The 21261-nt window shown below is 57.6% G+C and overlaps 2 protein-coding genes across 6 annotated transcripts in view; one reads left to right on the top strand and one right to left on the bottom strand.

Moving 5' to 3' along the window:
- Nucleotides 1-19768, top strand: part of LOC102967731 (carboxyl-terminal PDZ ligand of neuronal nitric oxide synthase protein) — a 284060-nt gene extending 264292 nt beyond the window's left edge. For 2 of the 3 annotated variants that reach the window (XM_042977053.1, XM_042977052.1), the window contains exons 9-12: nucleotides 99-264; nucleotides 1449-1601; nucleotides 14862-15168; nucleotides 16426-19768. In XM_042977053.1, the coding sequence (XP_042832987.1) occupies nucleotides 99-264; nucleotides 1449-1601; nucleotides 14862-15168; nucleotides 16426-16894 (1095 nt within the window). In that variant the 3' untranslated portion in view covers nucleotides 16895-19768. Of the gene's footprint in view, nucleotides 1-98; nucleotides 265-1448; nucleotides 1844-14861; nucleotides 15169-16425 lie in introns of those variants that run through there. The other variant, XM_042977054.1, reaches the window with a different exon arrangement.
- On the bottom strand, nucleotides 7290-10293 carry SPATA46 (spermatogenesis associated 46). Of its 3 annotated transcripts, XM_042977055.1 has the most exons (4): nucleotides 10117-10293; nucleotides 8768-8881; nucleotides 7788-7921; nucleotides 7290-7706 (listed from the first exon to the last, which is right to left on the bottom strand). In XM_042977055.1, exons 1-4 carry the CDS (start codon nucleotides 10217-10219, stop codon nucleotides 7401-7403), a joined length of 657 nt encoding a protein of 218 aa, XP_042832989.1. In that variant the 5' UTR covers nucleotides 10220-10293; the 3' UTR covers nucleotides 7290-7400. The 3 variants fall into 3 exon arrangements, with proteins under 3 accessions (XP_042832989.1, XP_007093087.2, XP_007093086.2); XM_007093025.3 differs by having other exon boundaries at nucleotides 7290-7921; XM_007093024.3 differs by lacking the exon at nucleotides 10117-10293 and having other exon boundaries at nucleotides 7290-7921; nucleotides 8768-9023.
- Nucleotides 19769-21261: the final 1493 nt, after the last annotated feature.

Here is a 21261-nt window from a genome sequence, read left to right as displayed (position 1 = left end):
TGGTCCCAGCCGTTCCCCCGGTGACTCTCGTTTGCATTCATCTCTCTCTCTCCTCTCTGTCCTGTCCTCTCCGCCTCTTCTCTCCCTCCCGTCTGCAGGTTCACTTGCTGAAGGACCAGCTGGCTGCCGAGGCCGCCGCGCGGCTGGAGGCCCAGGCCCGAGTGCACCAGCTCCTGCTGCAGAACAAGGACATGCTCCAGCACATCTCCCTGCTGGTCAAGCAGGTACAGGAGCTGGAGCTGAAGCTATCGGGACAGAGTGCGAGTAAGTGAGGGCCCCGCCCAGCCTCCCCGCCCTCCATGGAGGCTCTGGAAAACCCACGTGCTTTTCTCTGAAGCTCTTGGTGGTGTTTTGTTAGACCCCTGACTCGCCCCGGCGTTCCAGCAGGAAACATAAGGCAGCTCTGTCTGTCCTGTCCACACGCTTTGTGGAATTGCAAAACGGCAGGGCTAGCGAGGGTCTGGGCCCCGTCTCGTCCAGCATCCAGACTTGACCTTGAATGTCCCCAGGAGTCACTGCCACGAATTCATCCAGGCTCCCCCTCCTCGAAAAGGGCTCGGACGCTCGTCCTAAGGCAGCCCGTTTCAGTGTATTTCCATTGAAATCTACTGAGCACCTATCATGTCCTGCTGTCTGGGAGCTCTGGGGAGGACCTCACGCACCCTGCACTATACATTTCGCACCTCTGTAGCATAGAGCAGGCTGGTAGCCGTCGTCTACTTAGCGGATAGGGCAGGAAAGAACTGGCCAGATAGCGTTGCTGGTGAGTGACAGAGTTGCCCGGCACCCGGCCTGAGAAGCCCGGCCGCCTCCAGGCTGGACTGGGAGGTACTAGAAGGCAGCACACATCTCCGGGCCTTCCTTTTGTTTATCCGTGGCCTGTAAGCATTCTCCAGATGTGTGTAGGCTGAGGGCCAGTGTAGATGCCCTGGTCCTCTTTTGTGCCAGAAACGATGCTAGAGTTTCAGACACGTGATCTCCTATAATCCTTGTAGTAGTAGATGTTGTTACGCCCATTTTATGGATGAGACAGACTCAAACAGGTTAAGGAGCTGGCTCAAGGTTACAGGACCAGCAAGGTGTGGGTCACACCCGAGATTCAAAGCCAGGCGTGACTGCCAAACCAATGCTTTTCCTCTTTGCCCAGTGGTTCCCCCAGACTATCCCATAACTTCTTAAAGAATGAATATTCCCAGGTCCAACCCATGGAGATCAAGATCGGGGGATCTGGGCAGGGCTGGGGCCCTTGTTAAAGCAGCACCAAGGTCTGGATTGGGACCCGCTGCACTTCACCGCCCCAGAAGTCTGGCCCTCTCGATGGGTACCTCCTTCAGGGTCGCAGGCTGGTGTCCCCGGTGCCCCTCCCGCCCCTCCCCCCCCCCCAGCCCGGCGGGCTGCCTCACTGACCCGGCCTCCTGTGCTCTTGTGCCCCCCCCCCCCCTCTCCAGTGGGCTCCCAGGACAGCTTGCTGGAGATCACCTTCCGCTCCGGAGGCCTGCCGGTGCTCTGCGACCCCACCACCCCGCAGCCGGAGGACCTGCCCTCGCCGCCCCCGGGCGCGGGCCTGGCCGAGCTGGCGCACCCCGCCGGCAGCCCCCTAGGTAGGCGCGATCGCCTGGTGAAGCTGGAGTGCTTCCGCTTCCTGCCGCCGCCCGCGGGCCCGCTGCTGGGCGGCCTGGAGCTCCTCCGGTTCCGCGAGTCGGGCATCGCCTCGGAGTACGAGTCCAACACGGACGAGAGCGAGGAGCGCGACTCGTGGTCCCAGGAGGAGCTGCCGCGCCTGCTGAACGTCCTGCAGAGGCAGGAGCTGGGCGACAGCCTGGACGATGAGATCGCCGTGTAGGGCGGCCCGGGGCGCAGGGGCGGGGGGCGGGGCCGGGGTGGGGTTCGGGCTGGGCGCACCGCCGAGGATGCCCGCGCGGCGGAGGGCGGTGAGGACCCTGGCGACCGGAGACTTTGGCTCCAGCCGGGCCCCCCCCCCCCCCCCCCCCCCCCCCCCCGGAGAGCCTGCCGTTTCAGGAAAGGATTAGGATTTTGCTTTGGAAGGTGACACAGGGGAGCACTGGGACTCCCACAGGTCATTCGGCCCCTCGCTCCTATTTGTGACTTTGGAGGAGGGGGGGCAGGGCCTTCCAGGACCCGTGGCTTTGGGAGAGGGTCCCTCGCGAGGACCACCGGGCTGCTGAAGGACCGCTGGCGCCAGCTGCTTCATCAGGCTCCTCTGCCCTGGCCTGGCCTGGCCTGTGATGCCCGGGTAGCCCCCTCCTGCCCCACCTCAAGGCCCCACTGTGAAGGGAAGCCGTCGGGTACCTTCTGGGGTACTGTGCATCTGGGTGTCCAGGATAATACCCGTTGCCTGACCACCCGCCCCAGACCTTGTGGGACGAATTCCTTCTCCAGGCCCTCGTGGAGAGAACAGAGGCTGAATGCTCTGGGCCGTAAGTGACAGGGTAGAGCTTTTGGTGTGAGCGCCGTGTTGGGATGTGTCACATCGGGGAAGCTTCCGGATGAGTTGAATCTGGACATCTTCTCCAGCTGGATGTTAGGTGTTGCTTCCAGGGACATTGAGCGTTTAACATCAGTCAGGCCGGGGCTGTGAAAAGCCCTCGGGGAGGGCAGTCTCTTTGCTGCCACAGATGCCTTAGGTCTGATTCTTCGCTGTGGAAGTCCTGCCCCCATCCTGCAAGCCCAGCTCGCCCTTCCCTCCTCTGCGTCCTGCCTCAGGGGGCTCTGCCAGCTGAGGCCTCTCGTGGCACCCTCACCTCGGAGAAAGCCTCAGAGACCCAGAGCCACCACCCCCTCCAAGCCTTACCTCTCAACCTGTCCCCTCCACTGGGCAGTTGTGGTCCCTTTTTACTGCAAACAAATACAGGCCGGTAGCTGAGACTGTTTATTTCCTCTCTTCAGAATCACTGCCACTTAGGTCAGGGACCACAGCCACGTCACCCTTGACCCGTCCCTGTGGGTGCGTGCCTCGAGCACACCTGTAAAAAGTGCCACGTGCAGTTGTCTTGTCTTGGACCATCTCGGCCTTGTCTAGAGATTACCACCCGGTACTGCATGCTGATGGGGGCACGGAGGACAAGTTCCTTCTGTGACCGTTAGACTCCAGCGCCCGTGAACAGATTTAACGATGCCTAAAGAGCGAGAGCCGAGCCATGCTAGTGTCACGTGTTTGGGGAAATCAGCCTTCATCCGGGACAACGAGCGACAGACCCAGCCTGCAGTGTTCTTTGAGGGTTAGCTGGTAAGGACGTGGCGATCCAAAACCCAGAGCGCTTCGGCCCTGACTCGGCCTTACAGTTTTGGTAAATGAAAGTGTAGCCCTTCTCTTAAGCAGCTGGATTCCCTCTTAGCTAGAAAGTCCAAATGAAATAATCGCAGCTTTATGTTAGCCTCCCTTGGTGCACCAGGGTATCAGCAGAATTAGGATGGGGTGTGTGCGGATAACGCGTGCATGTGTGTGCGTGTGTGTTTGCGCGTGTGTGTACGTGTATGCACAGGTGCCCACGCGAGGGAACGTGTGTACGTGGTGTGTGGGCTTGTAAGAAGTGGCCAGAGAGAAGAGACGGGGAATCTTCAGGGTCTTTGAACGAAGCAGAATTGTGTTCTTTTCCTAACGTGTATTTAGTTGGAGAGGGGTGGTTGTGTTTGTTTTACCGTATTTTCTAATTAACCATTGGATGGCAGGTAGGTCCAGATACACAAGGGAAGGAAGAACCAGGAAGGTAAGAGCCACAAACTGAAGGAGCGACGGCCGGAGTCTGGTGTGGCCGAGCCTGGCCGGCTCCCCAGATCCTCCGCTGGGTGCGACCCCTCAGAGCGTGGGAATTTTGAGTGTTCCAGAGCGTGAGAGGTCTGGCTTCTTGAGGCTTCCCCTGCCTTCCCCTGCGTGTCAGCAGGAGCTGAGGGGGGGAGCCAGGGGGCCAGTGGACTGGCTTTGTGGACCGTGGCAGGAGAGGGGGTGAGGAATGGGTGGGGAATGGTCTCTGAAGGGTCTCGGAAAGCTTGCGGAGCGAAAGAAGAACGGAAACTTAGGAGAGATGAAAGAATCAGAGAGACGAGTTTTCTGTACCACTGACTCAGGACCCGTCTGGGACCCTTGCCCTCGGACGCTCCGTAGTGGTTTCCGCCTGCCTCGGCCCCAGCCTTCCCCCAGACGGGGCCTTTGCCGGAGACCGGTTTGCGTGCCGGCGCCTTCCCCAGTTTGAGCCACAGCAGCACACGGGGCGTGTGGAGATGACGGGACGGATCTAGGGACCCTGGCGATTCACCAGCCACTGGGCAGGAAAGAGAACATCGCAGACCTGATTTCCCAGCGATGGCCCCCTCTCCTTCTCCCTCCTTTCTTCTTGCTCTGCTCACTCAACTCCTGCCCTCCTCTTTTTATCCTTCCTCTGTCCACGGAGGACAAGTGGACGCCAGGGGCGCCTACCTTACTGGTGCCTGCCTCAACCTACCCCGGGTGCCAGCCGACTTCCGGGCTATCACAGTTGCAGAGCCAGCAAAGAATTTCTCTGCACAGGATGGACTGTATATTGCGATGAAAGTGATATTCCTTATATCCCTGCTTGTATCCGTGCTCTCTGTGAAGCCCCTTCGTAGCCTCCCTTCTCCCAATGGCTCCTGTGTAGGACTCGTGTTCCTTTTATTTCCTCTCTGCCTGACTGCCTCCTCTCACTCCACCAACCCTGAGCCCTCTACTTTCTAAAACTGTTGTGTCATTAACTCTGTTGGTTCAACTCTCTGGGAAAAGATTCTCTGTTCATGTAAGTGCACTTACTCCCTGGATGTTGTCACTAGTCTAGTGGCTTTTGCTAAATAAACCTTTCTGATTTCTAAAAGCTTTTCCATGGTCTTTTCTTGCTTCCTCTATCTCACCTGCTGCCTGACCTCCCCTCCCTCCCACCCCACTTCCCAAGCCAGCGGCCATCAGCTCTGCGACACACGGTTCTCAAGGGTTGTGGTGTTCAGAAAACAAAGAGGGGAGGAAAGCGGTGCCTTCGGCTACAGTTTGTATAGACCAGCCTTGCGGGATCAGGTTCTATGATAGTTACGATCCGAGGATGATTTTGCTTCCCCGGGGGACGTGTGACCTTTGGTTGTCACGACTGGGGGAAGGATGCTTTTGACGTTTAGTGGGTAGAAGCCAGAGATGTTTGCTAAATATCCTACGATGCACAGGTCAACCCCCACCCCCACAACAGAAGCATCCAGCCCCAATGTCAGTAGTGCTGAGGCTGAGAGACCCTGGACTTGTGCCCGTTTTTTCAGACTCTCCCAACCCCGGGTCTTTTGAAACTCCAGGCATCCTTGGCATATCAGCAAGTGTTGGGTGCTTGAGAAAGTACATCATAGATGTTTTCGGATATAACTCCAATCACCCAGAGTATAAAATTTCATTGACCCCCTGACTACACGTCTGAAATATGCATGGGATTCTGACTGGAGTCAAAGCTGGCCCCTCTGCACACCTACCTGCAAACATCATGATGTCACTGCGGCACAGCTCAGTGGGAGAGCCCTCCCTGGCTCGTGGGCTCTCAGCTTTCCTGCCAGGGGTAGAAACGAAAGGGAGACGCAATGCTAGCCAGGGAAGAGCGTCCGAGAACTAGAAGCCACCGTCCTGGAAACCAGTTACGTTGGCCAGAGCTCTGAGCCCTTTGGAAGGCAGAGGTTTGTTGAACCTGGTACTTTGTAAGGCCCAGCTCTGCGGGAAAGCTGCGAGTCCGATCTGCCAGCTCCTCACGCCCTTTAGCCCCTTACTGACTGAGCAAATGGAACGCAGCCTCGTTTTCTCATCTGTAAAATGGGGATAGAACCTGCCAAGTAAAGCGATAACGAAGAGTAAATGAGGTTGCATTTTAAAGGCAGAGCGCCTGGCAGGGGCTCAGGGCACCCCTAGCGCTTACCTTCTGATCGGCTGGGGGAGGGGAGGTTGTACCCGTTACCCGTTGGTCAGTGCAGTTGTGTGCTGGGTTGTGTTTTCGGTGTGCTGAAGCGTTACTCAGACCTCCGCCTTGAGACAGCAGGGCAGTGGAGGGGGGTGGCAACGATGCTATTAAACGTGAAAGGCAGAGAGCACCTGTCTTTGCACTCAAGCACCTGCCAAGGTGACGGGTAACATGTGCCATGGCCCTTGAGCTCGATCCCCTGTGCCTGTGATATGGGTGCCCTGGTGGAGGGAGTGCGGGTTGGGCAGAGGATGTGCAGCCAGACAAAAGCTGATTCATCTCCTGACTCTCCCACAGACCAAGGTAAGGCCACAAGGTCCCCGTGTGGGCCCCTCCCTTACTCCCTCAAGAGCCCCGTCGAGGGGACACACATGTGCGGTGATGCATGTCAGGGGCATCTTCAAGGGCTTGGGTGGCCTTTCCCTTTAAGGAAACAGGAAGTCAGAGTGAGGACTCCTTTGATCTCTCCCCTGGGGGATCCAGGGCTGATGTCAGGCCTGCCTAGAGAGACCACCCACCCCAGAGTGGACCGGCTGGGACCCTGGAGTCCACGGTTCAAGCACACTCTTAGACTCTGGCTGGGTTGGTCGAGAAGGGGGGCGGGGGAGAGCAGGTGGGGAATGTTCTCACGGTGTGGGACATGATGGGATTTGAGCCCAGCCTCTCTCAAAAGAACCACAAATGATATTTTCGCAGGACAGGGTTAAGCAGAGACAGCTCTCCTGAACCAGAAGGTGAGGCTTTGGGAAAGCTTCCTACATGATCACCGGAAGGGCAAGGGGAGAGCCTCTACCCTGACCTGTCCGTACGCAGGGGGGCCTGTGTCCCCCCGGGTCTACCCCTCAGGAGCTCGAACACCTGAGAAGCTTTCGGACTGTGCGGAAGTCCTTCCGGGGAAGCTTCCCTGTGCCAACAGGAAAGGGTGGGCAACTCTCTCCCCTCTTGGGGGGTGGGGCAGGGACTGACTGACCACGGGGGACCAGCAAGGGGGCCAGGATCTGAGGGCAGTGTTCTCATACCTGAGCTCCACTGGAATCACCTGGAGGGCTGGTCAGAGCACAGATGGCTGGCCTACCCCCGGAGTTTCTGATTGTGTGCATCTGGGACGGGCCTGAGATTTCATTCCTAGCAAATTCCCTGGGGATGCTGACACTGCGGATCTGGGCACCTCACTTTGAAAAGCACCCTGTAGAGGCTCTTCCCAACCTTGAGGAGGAGAGGGGCGGGAGGGGGGTGGCGAGGGGTGGAGAGGTGGGCCTGGTGTTGCTAAGCCACCGTTAGCCACAGGGAAATGGGACGGGGCCCCTGGGAAGGAGAGCAGGCGGACCAGGCGACCTCAGACGTGACAGAAGGCCGTGGCCAGTGTCGGTTTATTGACATCTCTCCGGAGGCGGAAACAGGCTCCGTCGCCTCTTCACCGAGGCGTCCGCTCACCATCCCGCGGGCCTACTTAAAGGCCTGGCAGCTGCCGGAGGAGAGCCTGTCCCCCGGCCGCGCCTTCTCCTTGCCCCAGAGGGTCTTGAGCTTGCGGTAGTACACCTTGCAGCTGAAGCCCTCCCGGAAGCCCCCCTTGATGTGGCTCTTGAGGGAGTGCAGCGTGGGGTACATGCGGCAGCAGGCCGCGCACTTGTAGCCGCTCTGCTGGGCGGGGTGCCACCTGGCGGCCTTCAGGATGTCCTGGGACGTGACGCCGTCCGTGGAGGCCAGGCCGTGCCCGGATTTCTTGGCGGCCTCCCGGGGCCAGGCGTCCTCCTGGGAGGAAGAGGACGAGCAGATGCTCTCAGCCGGGTCCTCGGGCAGGCAGCCGTCCCCCCTGCCCTTGTCCCGCTGCACCTCTGGGAAGCTGTAGGCCTCCAGGTGGCTCTCTTGGTCCGTGCAGACGAAGTAGCTGTAAGGGGAGAACCAGGGCCGGTAGACAGTGCAGCCCCGCCGGGGCTCCCTGGTCTGGGGGTCCCCCAAAAGGCAGTCTGCAGAGGAAGACAGGGGTGGGTGTGAGCGGGAGGCCCGGAGCGGCCAGAGGCCACGGGAGAAGCAGACAGGCAGGAGGGCCGGGCCTGGGGTCGGGTGGCCTCTGTCCCACCTTGACTGCAGTTGTTGTTGTTTTTTTGAAGTGTATTTATTTTTGAGAGTGAGCAGGGTAAAGGCAGAGGTGGGGGGCGGGGGGGGGGGGGAGAGAGAATCCCAAGCAGGTTCTGTACTGTTAGCAGGGAGCCCGATGCGGGGCTCGAACTCAAGAAAATGAGATTATGACCTGAGCCAAAACCAAGAGTCGGGCACTTGACCGGCTGAGCCACCCAGGCGCCCCCCCACCACCACCAACTGCTGTTCGGAGAGCAGGTGGCACCCAGGGTGGGGGCTGGGGAGTAGCCGTTGAAGGCATTCCTTCCTGCCGCTCGCAGCTCCACGAGTGGCAGCTTGATCTCTGGGCGGTGGAGAGTGCCTTCGTTCACTAAGCTTTGACATTTGTCAGGTGCCTCCCTCCCTGCAGACAGCTTTCCTCTGCGTCCTCCGAGGAGACGGGCAGGGGGCTCAGCCAACAGCCAGACGTCTGGCTTCCTGCAGTCTGTTTCCCACCACCCATGGCTGTGGCCATTTTTCCGGCCTCAACACCTGTCTTCCCGTAACAACCCGAGCAGGCCCCTGTGCCACCCCCGCGTGAGAGGCAGGCGAGGAGAAGCGGGGCCCCCTCCAGGCCTGTGGGGTGTCCGCTCCAGGAAGGACGAGGCAGGAGACCACAGGGGAAAAGGCGCCCTCCAGCAGTCCTTGCCCCTCCAGCCTCTCCCGTGTGCCCGCCAGGGCGGAGAAGGCCTCACCTGGAGAGAGAACCGTGTTCTGCACCCCATGCCGGAGAGCGCTGCCGAAGTACTGGGGTGACAGGGCCTGAGCTGGGCTGGGCGCCTCCGTGAGTAACGCGGTCTTTGCGATGTCTGGGTTACAGAAGAAACACTCTGGTGAGCGGACGTGGAAGTCCTCGTCTTGGTGACCCCCCTCCCCGACATACCTAGAGGCTCCACCTTGGGACCCTATGACCTCGCAAAGCCAAAGAGAAACCATGCCCTCTTTTGTACCCAGATAGGCAGAACTATTCTGGGTGGCATCCCGGGGAATTCCAAATGGGGCATTTTTGTTGATCTGGGGAAGATTCTCTCCAAAGGAGAATTTGAGATGCAGACCGATGGACAGCTTTCTGCCTGGCCCGCCTTTCTCCTGACCTTCCTGCAGCTCACTCTGTGTGCATGTGTGTGCGTGCGTGCGTGCGTGCGTGTGTGTGTGCGCGTCTGCCTGCCTGCCTGCCTGTGTGTCTGTCTTCGTTCTGCATTCCAGCCTCTGGGCTCGCTCCAGGATCCAAGGGAGGGAGTCTAGTCATGGACCCCATATCCCGCATAGGTTACATGGTCCCTTTGATGATGAGAAGCCAGTGTCTCCGAATGAAACCTCTCTCACCCGTAGGCAGGGAGCGCTTGGGTGGCCCCTGGATGGCTGCTAGCACCTGATAATAAGCCAGCCTGCTTCAAATCTCAGAGTGGTATCTGTGCTCCATTTGAGAAACCAACCTTTAAGGGTCCTCTGCCCGGCATATGGATACTGAGGAGACCCAGCTCCTCTGTAGAGCAGCCCCCTCAAGCTGTAATGTGCACACTTCTCCAGGGATCACCCGGAGGTCTTGTTAAACACACAGGCTCTGCCTCAGCAGTCCTGGGGGCGGCCTGAAATTCTGCATTTCTAACAACTGCCCAGGTGATGCCCACGTGGATGCCCCACAGACCACACTGTGAGGAGTGAGTCCTCAGGGGTCTGTGTTTATTCCATGATGTCCTCAGTGACCCTGCCTCTTAGGCTCCTACTGATGGATTGGAGAGTCTTCTCCAGCTTGTCAAAACAGGCCTGAACCTGGCACCTACCCTACATAGACTGTCACCTGAGATTCTAGAAGAAAAAGAATTTTTTGAGAACAAATGTTTCCCCATCCTTCCCTTGCCGGAAATGAATAAACAGCAGGGACTACTTACCGTGAATGCAGCATTTTGAAAAATTATTTTCTCCCCGTGTGTAATTTGCCTGTCTCACTAAATCGTAGTCCTGTAACATGATCTGGTGGAGGACTCAATTAAAAGCTTCCGAAAAACCACATTTTTGTGGCCCTAGTGGCACCGGAGTTTACCTGGCAAGCTGGTGGCATGTGAGGACATAATGTCAGGAAACGCGCTCAGGGCAGAGGAAGAGATTCGAGGTCCAGAGATGCTGAGGAGTGAGAAGTTCTCCATGTTGTGACTACCATAGGGTATGGAGATTATGCACCTGTTCCCAAGAGGCTGTTTGGGTTGTCCAGACGATAAACATTCTGAGTGCCGTTGACATCACAAGGTCACCTGATTCCACTCCCCAGCTAGGGTATCCCTTTCAAAGATGGATAGCATCTATTACGTTCTGTAAAGATTTCTTTTGACTTGTCATTCCTCGTTGGCTGGCCTGGATTGAGGATACCTGGGGCAGGGGGTGGGGGAGGGGAGAAGGAAGCATATGGCAGAAATGTGATGGTGATATAATCTGTTGACAGCCCCCCGCCCCCTGACTTTGATCTTTGGTGTCATTTTTGTGTCATTGCTCACCCCCCCAGCTCTGGGGACCTCTGTCCTCTCTGGATAAACTTCTTGCTTTCCTTCACCTGCCTAACCTCTGCCATCGGATGTTTTTGTTGTTTCTGTTTTTTAGTTTGGTGTGTGGTTTTTACATTTTCCTTGGAAATCGTTTCAAAGGTAGAAAAAACTGCAAAAATAAAATTAGTATGAGGAGCACCCATACATTCTGTATCCAGATTTTCCTGTTGTTAACATTTTACTGCATTTGCTTTATCAATTCCACCCCACCCCCACCCCCCGCCGCCCCGGCCCCCAGCATGCTGTGTTTTCTGAACTATTTGCAGGTAAGTTACAAGCGTCCTGTCCCTTTGTGTCGAATACTTCAGTGTGTCCGTCCCAAGAACCGGGACCAGATAATGCTTTAAATGGTTGGTGCTATTTTCAGCAAATGGGTGGCTTAACACCATTATAAGCCTTTTTCCTGGTGACACTGAACTCCAGAGTAACAAGGTTGCCTCTGTGTCCCTGCTACCCTCTCCTGTGACAACCTAGCGCTGGAGGGAAGTGGGGGAAGGGTGAAAGGTGAGAATGCTCCATGCTAATCGTCACAACAGGTGCAGACTAGGTACATCGGCGTATTGGATCTAAATGTGTGTGCTTGTGCAGCGTGGAAAGATCTGGTCTGGTCTGTGAGCCGCGGCAACCTCCCCTTGCAGCGTGCGGAGCAAGCGGGCGTGTGAGTAAGCGTCTGTGTAGGAGGGCCCGGAGTTGTCGTCTTGCTGGTGTTCCTGCGGAGCGCTGAAACCTGGTGGGACAGTGTGGAGAAGCTGATTTCCTTGCCCGCCCACCTCGGAGCCTGGTTGGAAAGCTTAGAACGAGTTGGAGTGTCACTGACGCCCTGGCCTTTGGCGGCTTCGAGGGTATCGGCGATTTGATTTGGCCCTCGTGGTGCAGAGAAAAAATCACGGGGTCCTGGGAGTCGGTGTGGGTGAGTCCTTATCCCCGCTCTGCCGTCCGCTCCCTGTGCGGTGTCAGGCACGCCTCCCGGCCACCGTGTTTTCCTGTTTTGTTAACTTAGACAGTTGGAATGGATGGACGTCTTCCTGGTCGAAAACCTGGTGATTTATGTGCGGAGGGGGGACAGCATAGTAATGAGCGATGCACGTAGGGGTCCAGAAGACTTTGAACTTCCTCCTGCGGTGGGTCATTGAATTCTTCCCACTGCCAGCTGGGAACTTCTGACAGACTTCCTGAAAAGGGGGCTCAAAATATTGGGGTGCCCATGGGAGACTGTGTCAGTGCTTGTTTGTAGAGTTTTTAAAAACAGGACTCTCTTGGTTTGGTTATTGAGAAGGTCATGGGAACCTGGTCGCCCAGGGTTGGTTGTAATCCTGACAGCAGGGCCTCTGTCTTGAACGCTATACCCTCTTGGTATGTTGTTGCTGGTGGCCCCCAGGCAGGAGGTGACACTCCCAAAGTGGTCGGTCACTACATAAAATGTGTCTCTCTCTTGTTTGTTTCCCACCTGCTTTCCGAGCCCCTTTCTCGGACAGGTAAGATACCGTCTTTCTTACAGATGACCCACGTCACAGGTGTCTCCCTCTGCTTGGATGTGTGCATGTTGGGGGTGCTGTTGGGCGGGCCACCGGGTCGGGACCCTATCACCTTTCAACCATCTCCATTAGGTTCTGAACCACCAAGCCTCTGGTCCAAAGGGAGGGACAGAGCGTGGGGGTCATCGGTGCCATCAGCAGGAAGGGGGCTCGTTGCACGTCCTTCAGGTCTGGAAATGCAGGAAGCCCCCAGCCAGAATCCCACCTCAGACAGAAGGGCGGTTGCTCCCGGACTGACCTCGAGAGAGGGTCTTGAGTGGCTTTTGTAAATGGAAAAAGGCCCAGGAGCAGTTTCTCTACAACGTCTGCCTATAATGTGGTCGGTTTTTTAAGTATTCGTAGAAAAAGCCAGTTCAATGAAACCAACTTCTTAAATGCCGACTCATGCCAGGTTCCATGCTGAGCATTGTAGAAATAAAAGTCAAGATGTTCCATCCCCTCCAAGAGCTGACCGTTTTATCATAGAGACAAGGTGTGTTGGCCAGAAAGACTTAGAGCATTGTAAAGAGACCAAATGATGGGTTATCTTTAAATTTCTTAAGAATTCAGTACATGCGTCCTAAAAGGTAGAGAGCAGGAAGTGTAGAAAATCCACAACGGTGCCTAATCCAGAAGCTATTTATGTTTTATTAGAATGTGTTTTTAAAATAAGAGGAGCTCACCGTTTACAAGTCACTTTGACAGGTGTTTTTGGTACTTACACATTCAGAAATGAGCATGTCTGCACTAAAAGTTCACTTTAAACCAAGAAGGAAACCACCACGGAAACATCTGAGCCAGGAAGTGGTGAGGGATCAGGATCTCCTTCCCCTGCGAACCTCTCTTGAACATTTGCCCTGGTTGCGTGGTGGCCCAAATACTTTCTAGTTTGGGGGAAAAGAGTCAAATGCTTTCATTTCCAAGGGCTACTCTGAGTTCACAGATGTTATGATCAAAGAAAAATTAGGAGGGTGCGGGATGTGATAGGCAAGTTATGCGAAAGCAGGTGACATGGCAAGATAACGCCTTTAGGAGGAGAGTCAGGAGCTGATAACCCCCTTGTGGGTCCGGCTGGAGCTCTTGCTAGTGTGACGTGTCTACACCTGGAGACCAGGCAGCCTGAACCTGTCAGCTCTGTGCTCCGGCCCCCAGGGTTGTCCCCACCCAGCTCTTCATGGCCCCCGAAGTGGTGCTTTCCCTGTGTGTGCGGTAGATACACACACTGGAGGGATTCATCCACCCCTCGTCCCCCGCTTCCTGTGCCGCCCAAAGACCTTTACAATAGGGCTTCCCTAGGTAGTTACGGAAGGGATACGGCTGCTGAAAGCACAGTAAAGAGACCTGCATCCCCGTCCCAGGACTCCGCGGTGCAGGGCAGAGAGAACTACTTTATGCCGAGTTCAGCAGAAGACAAAGCATCCCCCCGACCTCAGTTACTCTTGGGAAGGCTCCGCACGCATAGGCCTTTCGAGGTGTTGATGAAGATTGGAGTCTGTGATCAAGTATAACCTCTCCTTCCCCAAGATTGACAGAATATACGGAGCAGTTGGTAAGGACAGAAACCTCACGCGTGATTCCAAGGCCCCCGGGGTGGATCTGGAGCTCCCTTGAGGATTGAGCTGGATCTCCAGGTCGGGGAGGAGTCCCTGTTGCCAGAGTGTAGACCATGTGGCTTACAGCCCTGAGCTCCATTCCTTGGAGTTATGATCTCGGCCTCCGTAAGTCTCCAGCTGCAAAATGGGTTTAGCAGTTCAACTCAGGATATTCATTGAGCACCTACTGTATACCAGACCAGGCTAGCCGTTCAGGACACGGAAGTGAATGAGACATGGCCTTCACCCTCCAGATGTTCACAACCCGGTGGGTTGGAGTTAATCTTTCGAACCAAAGATCCCGGAGAGAAGGGCCTTCTGTGAGGTGTGTTCCACGATCCCAGGCAGAGCGAGGTGGCGGAAAGGGAGAGAAAACCTGAGCTCTGGTTCCACCCCACCAGTAATCGGCCCCGTGACCTCGGGCCTGCCAGGTACTTATCACTTGGAGCCCCACCTTGCTCATGTATAAATAGAATTCCTGCCACCACCCCTCCAGGTTGTCGTGAGGGTGTCGGTCAAGTTCCCCGGCTTCCTTGGCCCCGAGTTCGTACGCATTTGGTGTGAGCCCGGCCGGAGTCCCCACGGCGCATCTGAGCATGCAGCTGCCCATTGTCCCCAGTGCCTCCTCAGGAGTAAGGAGGCCCGTTTCCCACCGTGAAAATGTGCAACACAGGTGGCTTCCACTTTGAGCCTGACCTCCAGCGTCTGTCCCCATGCTTAGGTCTGTCCCCATGCTTGTGTCCCCTCAGCTTGTGTTCACAGCAACATACAAATACCGTAGTTCATTACTTCCATCATTTCTTCTTCAGAGGGCTCGGTGACCCCAAGGTAAGGGGTCAAGCCGTGGGTCAAGGAGGCAGGTTTCACGGGATAAGTTACCTTGAAGTTCTAAGTTTATGGCTAGAGCTTGCCCCTCATTAACTGGGTGGGGCAGAACTAGAGTGGCTAGTTCTAGCGATGGATGGACTTTCCCATCAAGAAAACCGGATCGGAAGGCTCAAGAGTGTGCCGGCTCTTTTGAATGTCCCCAAAGCCTCGGGAAGGGACAGCTGTGGGCGTGGGATCAGGGAACGCAGCAGAGTGACGTGGCCCAGAGCCCCGCGTGCCTCCGCTCACCATTCCCATCTTCCCCTCTGTTTGCAGTGGACCACAGCATGTTCGAGAACTTGAATGCGGCCCTTCCTCCAAAGCTGCAGCCCGGCTGCTCCCTCCCCCACCTGTCCAGGCTGACGGCCCCCGGCTCTGCCGCCCCGGGGTCTGCGGAGCCTGGGGGGCCGGGGCTCCGGGTGGGTGGCAGCCAGCACCTCAAGAACCTGGGCAGAGCCGTGGGGGCCAAAGTTAACGACTTCCTGCGGAGAAAAGAGCCCTCGAGCCTGGACGGTGCGGGCGCCATGGAGATCAACAGGCCGGCGGGGGCGCGGCTGGACGGCGGGGCCGTGGAGGCTGACAGGTGAGCGCAGGAGGCTTGCTCGCAGAGCTCCAGGCCGAACCCGTGTCTGCGGGGGACATGAGGTTGTCACGCGGGGAATGGCGGGGGCGATGCTCCTGCTTGCTGACTGCCACCCCACCGCAGCTAAGGCGTCCTGAGCGCCCATCGCATGTCAGCAGACGCCCGGCTACGCGCTTCCCTGTCCCTTGCAGCGACTTTGCGAGGTAGATCCCATTGTTACCACTTTGCACGTAACTGAGGTTGGGGGGGGTGGGTAGCGTGAGGAGCTTAAGGTTACCAAGTTAGTGATGGGCAGAGTGGAATTTGAACTCAGGCGTTGCCTGCAGCTGCCCAGGTGGATTCTAACACCCAGCCACACCTTCGAGCCTCAGCCCCGGCCGATGATGGTGGAGGAAAGTGGGAGTCTGTGGGACCCACTGGGGCCGGCGAGGGAGAAGCCTGCTGTGGTGGGCCTCCTGTTCTCATGCCCACACGCCCCTTCTAGGCCTTGCTTTATTTATTTATTTATTTATTTATTTATTTATTTATTTATTTATTTATTAAAAAAAATTTTTTTAACGTTTATTGATTTTTGAGACAGAGAGAGACAGAGCATGAATGGGGGAGGGTCAGAGAGAGGGAGACACAGAATCGGAAACAGGCTCCAGGCTCCGAGCTGTCAGCACAGGGCCCGACACGGGGCTCGAACTCATGGACCACGAGATCATGACCTAAGCCAAAGTCAGACGCTTAACCGACTGAGCCACCCAGGCTATTTATTTTTTTTAATGTCTATTTTTGAGAGACAGAGGGCACGCAGGGGAGGGGTAGAGGGAGACACAGAATCTGAAGCAGGCTCCAGGCTCTGAGCGCTCAGCACAGAGCCTGACACGGGGCTCGAACCCACTAACTGTGAGATCGTGACCTGAGCCAAAGCTAGATGCTTAACCGACTGAGCCCTCCAGGCTCCCCCCAGGCCTTGTTTTAAACACCTGCTGTGCTCCTGACCCAGCAGGTCCTTCGTAGGGCTCATCACACGGGGTCTGACATGACTCGGTTCACCTGTGGTCCCAGCAGCACTACTCTGCTGCTGTGAGCACTGAGCGGGGGTGTGACGGGCGGAAGGCCAGCTCTGTCGGCTGCCACAACCCACACACCACACCGGGGACGGGGCCCGAGCAGGGAGGTGTGTGCCGGGTGGGGGAGCCACTGGGCAGCTGGGGGGCTTGGGGCGTCACCATCCTTAAAGCACACGCGCTTGTCGCCTCAACCCCACAGGTCAGCCCTGCAGGACGCGTTCCCTCGGCTGGACCCCCCGCCTCCCATTACCAGGAAGCGAACCCCTCGTGCCCTGAAGACCACGCAGGACATGCTGATCTCGCCGCAGCCAGTCCTGAGCAGCCTGGAGTACGGGACAGAGCTGCCTCCTGGGCAGCCCCGGGAACCCGCCGCCCAGCCCGACGTTCCCACGGAAACGGCAGAGAGGGGCGAGGCTCTGCCCAATGGAGAGGTTTCCCTGTCAGTGCCCGACCTGATCCACCAGAACAGCCAGGACGAACCCAAACCGAAGATAACTGAGTGCAGAAGGGCCTCCTCCCCTGGCCTCCTCGAGAGGAACGGCCTCAAGAGCAGCCTAAGCCCCGTCCGCCTGGCCCAGCCGCCGGAGGACAGTGGCCCCCCGCCTCGGGCACGGACCTCCAGCCTTGACAATGAGGGCCCGCACCCAGACCTGCTGTCCTTTGAGTAGGGCCCCTTCTCCCTGCCAGGCACCCCCTTCCCCTCTGCCGTCTCCGTCCCTGGTGCCCCTTGGCCCTTGCCCCCGCTCCGTGTGCCCTTTGCCCCCTTGTGCAGAGATCAGAGCGCCGATCCGGGGCCAGGCTCCCTGAGTCACCCTAGTTAGAGCCTCTGTCTGCCGGATGCTAAAGGGCTGGGCTGTGGCTCCCGAGCCTCATTTTCTAGAAGCTCCCCCCACCGGGGGCCAGCTGCCACACTGGGGGATGGGAGCATCGCTGTTCCCAGGCAGCCCGGACTTCCCACTGGCCTGCAGGGCCACCAGCCCGGGATGAAGGATCTTGCAGGAATGGTCTCTGCCTGCCCCCCACATGCCACCTGTGCCCACCCCCCCCCCCACTCTTCTCCCTTCACACCCTGGTTCGTTTCTTCTGCCTCTGGTGGGGGCATCGGGCCGAATGGAGAATTGATGGGTTGGGCTGATGACGGACCCAGACCTGGAAAGCCACACACCCTGCTCCTCCTGGTCCCAAGACCATGTGTTGTCCCCTCGCCTCTACCCTTTGGGGGCCTGAGACCTGGGCGCAGCCTTGTCGCCAGGGGTTGTCAGGGCATTTTCCACCTGCCCTGTTGGGGGACACACCAGGCCCCCCGGGGCCGACCACTGAGAAGGCGCTGGGGAAAGCCATGCGACCAGCCGCTAGTGGGCTCCGTGCGCAGAAGGAAAGGCCAGGGCCCCCCTTGCTGTGTGTGAGGACAGGGCGAGGCGGGCCCCCGAGGAAGCAGAGGAAGCAGCTGAGCAGATTAGCACCTTGCTTTGGGGGGAGGGCCCAGGAACTTGGCCTCCAGGGAGCCAGCCCCAGGAGAACCCAGAGCAGAAGTCACAGAGAAGACAGGGTGAGGACAGAGAAGACTTTGAGGGAGCGCCCACAGCCTGAAATGATGCGGCTCTGGGGTCTGGGCGTGGTGAGTGCGAGAGCCAGAGTGACCAGGGAGACTGGGAACGAGGCACAAAGCCACCTTCCACTGGGCAGGAGGCGCTGCGTTCTGCTAAGTTGCCCAGGTCTCCCTGGAGAGGCCTCCGCCCTGCCTTTCCCTGCCCCGATGCCGCACGGTCCTCTCGCTCCCTGCCTTTGGGATCTATGTCAGGGACTCACCTGGTTCATCGTGCCCTCCTGGCTTTACCCATTTTATGTTCCTCTGTCCCACCAGGAGCCCCCGTCAGCGGGGCGGGGCGGGTGATCCCAGCCCTGGGGGCCTTTGCAGCGAGAAGATTTGTTGAACAGGGTGGCCGGCTCCCCGGGCGAAGGCAGGTGCAGCATGGCCTGACAGACTGTCGGGCTGTCTTCCCCCTAGGGTTCCTGCTGCCTCCCCTCTTCTGTCCATCGTTCAGCTGCCCCCTCGCCGCCCCCCACAGTGCTCACCTCCCATCACCCAGCTCCTCCTGCCCACCCCCCCAGGAGAAACATCCAGGCTAACTCCTGTAGACTTGGAAACCTGTGGGTGGCGGGTGGGGGGCTGCCAGGAAGCTGGTTGCCCTTCCTGCGTCCTGCAGCGACTGCGACCTTGCCACAGCTTTCCCACCCCGTCTTTCGTGGCTCTGGAAAGCAAGGCTTCGCTGCGTTTTCATAGCGGAGCCTCGTGTCCCCCACGAGGGTCTGCACATGTCGGGCACCCTGCGGGCCGTGGTGCAGTGGGCAGTGACTGGAAGTCTAGGTCCTGGCTCAACGCCAAGAACATCACGACGATGTGCTAACCTGACCCCGAGGCTCAAAAGTTCTCGGGACCACATTTGGAGGCCTGTGAGTTTTCCCAGAATGGCTTGGAGTTTTGCACGAGACACAGAGCAGGAGGGGGTGAGGGCAGAGAGCCGAAACACATTTGCTGGGAGTTCACACAGCTCCGCGAGAGCCTCCGTACCGGAAGCTCGGTTTGCTTCTCTGGTGGGGAACTCGGCAGGCCCTTGTGCTCTGGGGCTCCTCCTCCGGAGATCGGGGTGGCCCCGGCCAGGCGATGGGGGCAGCCGTGTGTGCAGAGGTTGCAGGCCCGGGCTGGCTTAGGCACCTTGCTCTGCACACCCCACCCGGCCACTGCTGAGGTCCCGGCCCTCAGATTCAGGGTTAGCACGGGAACCCTACCAGCTTTTCCCCGTGCCACGGCCAGGATGACCCCAGAGTTCTCCGGACTCGTGTCTGCTGCCAAACGAGGCTCCGATCTTCGGCCTCTCTGTGATCTCTACCCTGGCCATTGTCCTCCAGCCGAGGCGATGCTGCCACCTGGGGGAGGGGGGTCGAGCCTGAAATCCCGTCCTAGGTGCTACAGACACTACCCGGTGCTAGGGGCTAAGTGCCACCCGGGACAGCAGCAGGGGCAACTTCCAATCCTGCTGAGGGCCTGGGCGAAGACCAGTTCTCCATCCAAAGCCCCATTTGGCTTCCCATGTCTGTCTCAACAGCCTGACCTTCCTGTGATCACAGCATGGCAACCGGCACCCCCCCCCCCCCCCCCCCCCCACACACACACACCCAGCTTCTCTGGGAGCTTCTCTGGGAGCTTCTCTGGGAGCTTGGCCCTTGGGTGGCCCAGTTACTCAAGGGCAGGATACCAAGAGTGAAGGGCCGTCTTCTATGTCTGCATAAGGAAGTTGGGGGCACGGAGTCTTTTCTCTCCCCGATACTCCCCCAACCCCACTGTACCCCCGTAGTCAACACGTAGCTTTCCCCTGATAAATCACAGGTGAGCTTCCAGAACCTGCAGGTGGGTGGCACATCCCCCCGCACAGAGAGAAACGCGTCTGTTCTGTGCGTGCATGGTCTGAAGACAGACACGCACGGGATCCATCGACTTTGAAAGAGCAAAGAGGTCGGCCCCAGTCTGGGAGAGGAAGAAGATTACAGATCTATTCTGAGTGTTTTCTAGATATTTTATATTTATATTTTTAGTAGTTTTCCGGTAGAAGGAAACTGCAGAATAAAATGATCGGGTTCGGTTTTGCTGGTTTCTTTTGGTTTCTCCAGACTGATGGGAAGTGGTTGGTCTTCTCGAAGCTCGCTTGTTGGGTGGAGAGCTTTGGCATTTAGGGTTATGAGCCTGCCCTGGGGAGGTGAGGTTGGGGGGGGGTTGTTGATGCTGGCCGACCTCCCACCTGGGGCCCTCGGGGGCTGTCATGTGCTCCCCTAACTGGCTGGCTGCTAAGCGTCCCCCTTCCCACCTGACCTGTGGCTGTTTCAGGGGCTTCAACATGACATGCGTGGGCAAGCCCCCTCCTCCTCAGGAGGCGATGCGAGTGGACCCCTGGATTGTCCTCCAGGCATGGACTTGACCTGGGGTCTATGGCCCTCTTCCACCGAGGAGGGGACACCGAGGCCTGCACACCCACAGGCCTTCAGAGGGACCAGATCTGCGGTCAGGTTCTCAGAGTCACCATCAGCAGATGTCAGTCAACTACCCAGAGCTGCGGACGGAGGTACTTCCCACATTGGGGCGAGCTTGGCTCTGGCTTGCTTAAAGAACGTGGCTTGGAGCGGCGCTGGCCGGAAGCCTTGCTCCCCCAAGGCCGGTGTCGGGCCCAGGGACCCAGAGGACTCTCACAGCTGAGAACCCACCAGACCTCTAACCACTTTAAAAGGGAGGAAGCGAGAACAGACGGGAGGGGGGAGAAAAAGGCCTTCAGTCTGTTCACAGCAGCCAGACACGTTTTTAAAGGGGGGGAGGTCAGCGCCTTCCCGCCCAGCTCTGTCCTTTGCCCCCACGACCAGGCCCAGTGGTTGGATTTGACAGCACGCGGGGTCCCGGGCTCCACATCAGAAATGTCTGGGGCAGGAGGCTCCAGCCTTTTCCATCTTGAATTCCACTCCGTGTCTCGAGATGTGTGAAAAGACGGTGCTCTCAGGTTGCCTGCTCGCTCTGCAGTGGGCACAGAGCACTGTCCTGGGGAGGCAGGAGAAACGCAAAAACCAACCCAGCCCATTCTATGCCTGGGGGAAAAAAGCAAAAAAATAAAATAAAATAAAGGCATTGAAAATACTTACAATAGCAACCTTTTCTTCAAGTGTAAGCTCCAATGACTATTCTTCAGGCAACTTTTCCCGTTGGATGGCTCCGGGGTTGGCCTCCTCGGGCATTCAGGTGTGAAATGTGCCGTTGATGCGCCTTTCTTTTCCGCTATTATGCGGGGTAGTTATTTTTGGCAAAGATCAAATAGGAAAAGGGGCAGCATAAAATTTTCTTGAAACTTTTAAGTGTAAAAATGGATGTGCACAGGTCCCTCCTAAGGCTGTTCTCTGAGCTGAGCTGATTGATGGTCTAGAGAGTGAGGTGCAGAGATGCATGTGCTCAAGACAACGTGACCAAGTCCCCCTGCGTGAGCTGAGAGCCGTCTGG

This window comes from Panthera tigris, chromosome F3 (assembly GCF_018350195.1).
Source record: "Panthera tigris isolate Pti1 chromosome F3, P.tigris_Pti1_mat1.1, whole genome shotgun sequence".
Taxonomy (NCBI): domain Eukaryota; kingdom Metazoa; phylum Chordata; class Mammalia; order Carnivora; family Felidae; genus Panthera; species Panthera tigris.
The sequence above is the reverse complement of the archived record's forward strand: the minus strand, read 5'-3'. Positions and strand labels throughout refer to the sequence as shown.

Coding starts and splice junctions, on each gene's coding strand:
- SPATA46 (XM_007093024.3), bottom strand. CDS start 9,008: ATGGTTTCTCTTTGGCTTTGCGAGGTCATAGGGTCCCAAGGTGGAGCC. Junction 7,922..8,767: donor GAACACGGTTCTCTCTCCAG/GTGAGGCCTTCT, acceptor CTTCCTCTGCAG/ACTGCCTTTTGGGGGACCCC.